The sequence below is a fragment of the Sinocyclocheilus rhinocerous genome, unplaced genomic scaffold (genome assembly GCF_001515625.1).
Source record: "Sinocyclocheilus rhinocerous isolate Xijiao unplaced genomic scaffold, SAMN03320098_v1.1 scaffold1006, whole genome shotgun sequence".
Lineage (NCBI taxonomy): Eukaryota > Metazoa > Chordata > Actinopteri > Cypriniformes > Cyprinidae > Sinocyclocheilus > Sinocyclocheilus rhinocerous.
Window position 1 is genome coordinate 2,266 of NW_015630418.1, and position 7,670 is coordinate 9,935.

The 7,670-nt window shown below is 43.4% G+C and overlaps 1 protein-coding gene across 1 annotated transcript in view; it reads right to left on the reverse strand.

Moving 5' to 3' along the window:
* LOC107740359 (ATP-binding cassette sub-family C member 8-like) overlaps positions 1 to 7,670 on the reverse strand; it is a 29,715-nt gene that overhangs the window by 1,571 nt on the left and 20,474 nt on the right. Inside the window, exons 15-22 of the mRNA XM_016552784.1 lie at positions 7,260 to 7,292; positions 7,069 to 7,167; positions 2,658 to 2,742; positions 2,476 to 2,556; positions 2,251 to 2,388; positions 1,893 to 2,006; positions 1,199 to 1,283; positions 160 to 404 (exon numbers count right to left, since the gene is read on the reverse strand). Of these exons, the coding sequence (XP_016408270.1) occupies positions 160 to 404; positions 1,199 to 1,283; positions 1,893 to 2,006; positions 2,251 to 2,388; positions 2,476 to 2,556; positions 2,658 to 2,742; positions 7,069 to 7,167; positions 7,260 to 7,292 (880 nt within the window). The remainder of the gene's footprint in view (positions 1 to 159; positions 405 to 1,198; positions 1,284 to 1,892; positions 2,007 to 2,250; positions 2,389 to 2,475; positions 2,557 to 2,657; positions 2,743 to 7,068; positions 7,168 to 7,259; positions 7,293 to 7,670) is intronic.

The following is a 7,670-nucleotide window of genomic DNA, read 5'->3' on the forward strand; positions in this document are numbered from 1 at the left end:
TGTGTGTGAGAGAGTGTGTGTGTGTGTGTGTGTGTGTTTATGCTCAAGCATGTGTGACACAGTCTCTGTGGATTCACACAACAGCACTTCAGTTAAAAAGCAGCTAAGAATTCAACAACTTTTCCAAATTTGTCCAAGTTGCTGTTTCAGTGTTCTGACCTTTGTGTCGGTGCAGTTCCTCTCGGTGCTCTCGATCTGCGCTGCGATGACACGGGACGTCCAGTGCGCGAGCCAGAAGTCAATGGCGACCATCAGCGAGTGTTTGGACAGCTGCGAGAGGACGAGCAGCGGCAGCAGCAGCAGACCCGCGGCGCGCAGGTACGTGGCAAACGAGCTCCAGGGGATAGTGGTCCTGTGACGCAGCTCCGCCCTGAGGCTGTCCTCATCGGTGCTGGTGGAACTCTCTGCAAACACAACCAAACACCATCCAATCTCATTGTGGAGGAGGTTAAGCAGAGTTCAGCCTGTTCATTCCACTGAGTGCACTCAGATCAGCCGGAATGAATTACATGAAGGAGAAGTGTGTCATTTTGGAAGTGCATTCTGTTGTTTGAGTAGTTCTGAGTGTGGGAAAAACAAACACGCTGAATAACTGTAGTGGTTTATTAATTTCCGTGCACTCATGCGTGGGGTCAGGTAGAGAAACGAGGAGAAGTTGCATCAGTTTCTCTGAACGCTTCATGCATTTCATGCATCTGAGACTTAAGCGGAGCACATTATCATGTGCAGGAAAATTATGCAGGACGGCTCTACGTTCACAATGTTAATGTGATAACTCCAGCTCACAGGAGCGTAGTGAATGTTGTGTGTGCTGTATTGTTGTGTATGTGTTACGTAAGACTAGCTACTATAATGGCTTCACTGTGTTTCTAACATCCTCGGGCTGCATGCTATTCATCAGAGGATTCATGCCGTCGAGTCCAGACCTTTGACTTTACTAACAGTGAGATCAGCAGCTGGATGAAGTCCACACACGGGAAGCCATCATAGATATGAAGACAAGAACATCAGAGTCACACTGCAGCACTGAAGACAAACGCAGAGCATCACAGATACGACGATGTTTTGCAACTGTTACAGGACAACCTGCTGTCAGGTGTTATAGAGCATAACCCTGTATGGCTAGCATTTCTATTAGAAATGTATATATGCAAGCACTGACACTGAGTTTCATGTTTGGATGAAGGAGATGTTTTACCTTCGTCCTCGTCCTCGGTGGCCAGAGTATCTGTAGAGTACATGGCCCGCCTGAAACTCTTCCTCTTCAGTTCTGTGGTGTTCTCCTGTGGAAATTTAGCAATACTCCATTAGTCAAATATAGCCCTAACAACTTATGTAAGTAAATATATATATTTTTTAATTTATTCATTCATTTTTTTTATTTTAGAAGAACATCATAGCAAAGACGTATGCTTATAAATTAATTAATTAATTAAAAAAAATATTTATTTAATGGTTTATTTTAGAAGAACATCATATCAAAGCATTTTAATAAATAAATAATTTCAAAAATATTTAATGATTAATTTATTTTAGAAGATCATCATATCATAGAAAAAATATAAATAAATGACTCATTTAAAAAAAAGATTTATTTATTTATTTATTTTAGAAGAACACAATATCAAATAAGTATTGTTATTAAAAAAAATAGAAAAATGTTATATAGTATATGTAAATTTATTTTACAAGATCATCATATCAAGGAAATATTTTTATAAATAAATAAATGTATTTAAAAATATTTATGTATTTATTTTAAAAGAACATCTATCAAACAATAATTTTTATAAATAAATAAATCAAATTAAATATTAAATATTTATTTAGTAAATTATTTTATTTAAGAACATTACTTCAAATAAGCTTTTTATTTTATTTTATTTTTTTACTTTGTCCTGTCTGTTCATCAGGGTTCTCCACTGTTCAAACAGTTCAGGTTCGGCACACTGGATGTCCTTTAAGGTCCCTTGTGTCTGCACCGTCCCATCCCGCATGGCTATAATCTACAGGACCGATATAATGAAAGCACATTTTACAAGACTGGCAAACAAATGACATGAGTTTGATCCCTAGCCAACACACTAATGATAATATGAACACCGTAGATGCTGTCTAAAATGACAAAATGTTTGATATAATTAATGCATCAATGTGAATGTATGACAAGCCATTTCTCTACCCATATTCAACTTTTTGTTCCATGCAGGCCGACTTGTGAAATGACTGCACAGTGTTAAAAGCCCATACCCAGTCTGCATGAGGTAAATACTGCAGTTTGTGAGTGACCAACACGACGGTCCTCTTCTCCTGCCGAAGTAACTTGAGGATTCCTTCATGCATGAGGTGATCGCTGAGGTGAATGTCCAGAGCTGAAAACGGATCGTCCTGAAAGCACAAATGAAGGTGCTCCTGATATACGAACAGGGCTGCTGAATGTGTGGATGATGAAGCTCAACATTGGTCTGAACTCACCAGGAAAACCACATTAGTCTGCTGATAAAGAGCTTGAGCCACGCTGATCCGCTGCCGCTGGCCGCCGGACAGAATGATGCCCTGCAGCACAGAGACACAGCAATGACTGAGACTCTCACAGACACGCAGAACATGCACTCTGCTCAGTTTGTGCTGTAATAATGATAACTCACGTGACATACCCTCTCTCCGATCACCGTCTGGTCTCCCTGCGGCAGCGTGTCGATATCTGGCTGCAGCTGACAAACCTCAATCACCTCCTTATATCTGAGGAGAGGCCAGGAACAAACTAATTAAAAAATAGTAAATAGTAAAACTTTTTTTAAAAGGTTTAAAAATGTAACTCTCAATTAAACCTTCAGACAGTTTATTTCTTTGTAATTATTTGTGAAATTTACTAACAATTTCTGAGTGAAAATTTTTTGGAAGTAAATTCTTTACCATTTTTTATTAAGTAATAATATAAATAATATCAAATTATGGTAGCAAGAACATTGTGATATTGCAAATCAAGGCTGCATATATTAAAATAAATATTAACTAGCTTCGACAGCAAGATGTATTTGGTTAAGTATTGTTTAAAAATAAAAATAAAAGAAACTAAAATACCATTTAAAAAAAACATTTTAATTACTTGAAACAAAATAAACATTAACAGAAATAAGATCAAATATAAAGCAACTTAAACGTATTTTATTTCAGCTAGTTGCTAAGGCAACATTTCTCATTTTTGATTAGTTTAAGTTGAAGTAGTTAAATAACTAAGACTAAATAATCAAAAAAATAAGAAAACTATATAGACATATAAAAACCTATTAGAAATGCCAAAAAAACACAACAAAATTACTAAAACTTTAACTAAAATTTAAATTGAAACAAAAATAAAACCTAATTAAAAATATTACGAAAAACGTCTCAGTTACACATGTAACCCCCGTTCCCTGAAGGAGGGAATGGAGACGTCACGTTGGAACGTACCGACGAATTGGGATCTCGCCTGAGAGCCCTATCATCTTCGAGTGTAAACTAAACGAGCCGATGCATATTGGTGTGCGAGATTTGCATCTCGTGCTCCGCCCCGGAGTGCGGGTATAAATACAGAAGCGGGTGCAACGCATATTCAGGTTTTCGCTGAGGAGCTGAGCCAGTGACCCGGCGCCCCGCGGTGGTACAGCAACTGTGACAACGGGACGTGACGTCTCCGTTCCTTCCTTCGTATCGACGAATTGGGATCCCTAAAAAAGCGCCACTATTGCTGCCCCTTCCAGCGCCCCTAGTAAGCCACCTGATCCTCCCGCGGCAACTGGGGCAGAAGATAGGACAGGGCTTACGTGGAGAGAGTCTATTACTGTTGTTCCTCTTGACCCACACAGTAAGACTTATTGGATAACACTGGGAAAGCGTGCCCTTTCCAGGGACGCTGCAGAATCCACATCCTGCTCGCAGGGAGGTATCATGTGGAGATTACACATATTGGAAGCGAGACACAAGCAGTCTCTCTGTGTTTACTGGCTACTCAAGGTGAGAGGACACTGGCTTGGAGCCAACCTCTGCTTGGAGACAGCCATTCTCTTCTGCTGGCCTCCGTAACAGACGAAGAGCTGCTCTGAGGTCCTGAAGCTCTGCGTTCGGTCCACGTATAGGCATAAAGCATGAACCGGACAAAGCAAAGCTAGGGCTGAATCTGCCTCCTCCGAGGGCAGCGCTTGCAGGTTCCCCACCTGGTCCCTGAAAGGTGTGGTGGGAACCTTGGGCACATATCCGGGCCGGGGTCTCAGAATAACGTGAGAGTCGGCCGGCTCGAATTCCATTCATTCGTTGACTAAAAATGCATGCAGGTCCCCTACCCTCTTGATGGAAGCCAGCGCAGTTAAGAGCACTGTCTTTATTGACAAAGTTCTCAGCTCTACGGACTGCAATGGCTCAAAAAGGGCCCTCTGCAGTGCCGTTAGCACCAGAGGGAGATCCCAAGAGGGTACGGGGTTAGGACGAGGAGGATTCAGTCTTCAGGATTCAAGTCATGCTTCCCCAAAGACTCACCGTCTTCAGGATCGTGATGTGCGGCAATCGCGGGCAACATACACTTTTAGGGTGAAGGAAGACAGCATTCGCTCCAACCCCTCCTGGAGGAAGGAAAGCACAGCTCTGATCGGGCATGTCCGAGGGTCTTCCCGGTGAGAAGAGCACCATTCAATAAGCATGCCTCGTAGAGGGTTCTCTTGCTGAAGTGATGGTGTCTACCACCGCCTGGGGTAGATCACCTAGGACCTCCGCATTCTGTCTAGGGACCACACGTGGAGGTTCCACAGATATGGACGCGGGTGCCAGAGGGTGCCCCGTCTCTGAGAAAGTAGATCAAAGTAGAATCAAAGTGTTCATTGACAAGCTACACAAAATCACGTTCAAAATCGACAATGAATCGCCCATGAACCCAAGTGGAGTCTGGGTGTGTGGTGCAACACTTACCTGGCTCCACGGTTGGGCAGGGGGGTGCGGGAGAAGGCATAGCGTACTCAAACCGGGCCCTGCTGCCAGCTGGCGATAGAAGAGGGGGATAAGGCTGGCAAGGCATAGAATGACACAACGTCATCTGCACCCTCTTTGAACCCAGAGATAGTGGAAACTTCTCTTCTTTTAATGGTTTGGGAACAAAAAGAAAAGGAAACTAAATATTCTCCACCTGGCCCTCCTCCGGGGAGGGAGTGGTGCGGCCACCATCTCCCGAAGTGCTGTCCCTTCCATCTCTGGATTGCCCGTATCAGGGCCGCTTGCTTAAAAAAAACCCATCTGGTTTTGCGGGGGCTTGGACGGGCGGCGCCACACCCCTGCGGCCAGCTCCCCGCTGTGGCCTAGGTGGACACTGCTGCTGAGGCTGTGCGGGGGTGGAGGAAGCCGCGGGCCGCCGGGGCAGGATGTGCTTGATAGCCTCCGTCTGCTTCTGGGCAGCCGAGAACTTGGGCAAAGCTCTCGACTGCATCGCCGAAGAGGCCAGCCTGGGAGATAGGGGAGTCGAGAAAGCTATATTTGTCAGTCTCCCGCATATCCGCCAGGTTCAGCCAGAGATGGTGTTCCTGGACCACCAACGTGGCTATCGTCTGACCAAGGCAGCACGCAGTGACGAATTCCAGAATCGGATACTTAAGGTCAGGAATTGGATACTTGTTGTAAAATTAAATTTTAATTCCATCTATCAATTCCTGTGTGTGCATCTTTTTTTTTTTTTAGATGGCAAAAAGGGGCTGTTAAAAATGTATTTGTCTTTGAATCATTCAAGAGATTCATTCAAAAACACTGATTTATCCAGTAATGAAACAAGTTAATCTTGTCTCAATTTATTCCGAATCGTGCAGCTCTATTTTGCACACAAACAGCTCTTAATCGTGTCCAGTTTTTATGTAAATGTTTAGCAAAAAGAGACACAGAATAAATATGTTTAATCTCTAAATGTTTGACTTCATTTTTTTAACCACATTGGAATCAAAACTGAGAATCGATAAGAATCGGAATCGGAATTGGAATTGATAAAATTCAAATGATAACCAACCCTACTCGTAAGGCGAGGTCCGTCTCTGTGTGCAGCTCCTGCATCAGCCCTGGGTCAGAACTACCCTCGTGCAACTCCTTTAGTGCCTTGGCCTGGTATACCTGCAGGAGTGCCATGGCGTGCAGGGTGGAGGCAGCCTGTCCAGTGGCTCCGTAAACCTTGGCCGTAAGAACGGACGAGAACTTACAGGCCTTGGATGGGAGATGCGGGTTACCCCTCCAGGTGGAAGCGCTCCTTGGACACAATTGCAATAGGCAACGCAGTCGAGTCCTCATTCCCAGACTCCGGCTCACCCTCCGATGTCGCAATCGACATTTGGTCATCCGTCACACCAACACCAGCTGAAGAAGCCTCTTTCCAGAGCGCTCATAGACTCATTCAGAATCCTCTTTGGACGATAGGCAGAGCAGAACAATAGAGCTGCTCGGCTCCGAAGCGAAAAGCTGAGTGTGTGTTGCACCCGCTTCCGCATTTTTAACCGTGCTGCGTGGCGGAGTGCGACATGCAAATCTTGCACGCCAATATGCATTGGCTGGTTTAGTTTACACTCTAAGATGATAGGGCTCTCAGGCGAGATCCCAATTCGTTGGTACGCTCCAACGTGACGTCGAACGTGACCGACTGAAAGGGAACTACAATGGTATGTTAACGATAGTAAAATAACACTGCATCAAACTGCATAAACCAGCATGTTTCTGAATGCAGAAATGTGACGGCCAGCATTAAACGACAGATCCTGCCAGTTACTGAAGGAGAATCTGCAGCACAGCTACTCTTACATAACAGCAAAGCCTCATGGACGAACTGTGATTTTTGTTTTCCACTGACAGAACTGGGAATCACATTGAGATGCCACTGTTTTTTCCCGGTCAGTTCTTTGTAAGGCAGATAAAAGCACTTTGCTGTGGCCTCTGGGACAGCAGCAGGATAATTGTGTTTGTGCAGAGTCGTGTGAGGAGTGTCTCATCCGCACGCATCTCTCACACGACTGAACACGCGGGAATCAGGACAGCGACAGCTCACGTGAGGGAATCACGGGGCCATTTTACCTCTTCTCATTGGGGACCATGTCAAACAAGATGTTCTCCTCCACCGTAGCGTTCAAGAGCCACGGCCTCTGGGAGGCGTACGCCACCGAACCTCTCTTCCTGAAAACACAAGCAGTGAGGATACTGTGCAGCTGATAAAGTATAAAACAGAGGATCAGGACAGAGTGAATTTAAAATAATCATTTAATTACTTGAGGGACTGTCTTCCACTCATATACTGGGCTCTGTAAGACAAAAAAGATAAATTATTGTAATGAATAAATACAGAAATTATATATATATATATATATATATATATCATACACACCAGTGAAGCTGAGAGAGAGAGAGAGAGCATTACATAAGAGTGCGACTCACTATGAGAACAGCAGCGATTGGGATGGCAGCATTCATGAAGACTGAGGACAAAAATGAAAGAAATAACTGCATTTTTAATTGATTTACATACAAACGCAATAAAATAAATGCTATAATTTAAATGTATTGATATTTATACTTTCATGCATGAAATCATTTAATTATAACATTGATTGAAGCATTTTTGTAGCTGCTTTGAAACAAGATGTACTGTGAACCTTTTGTACTTTTATGATGAGCAATTT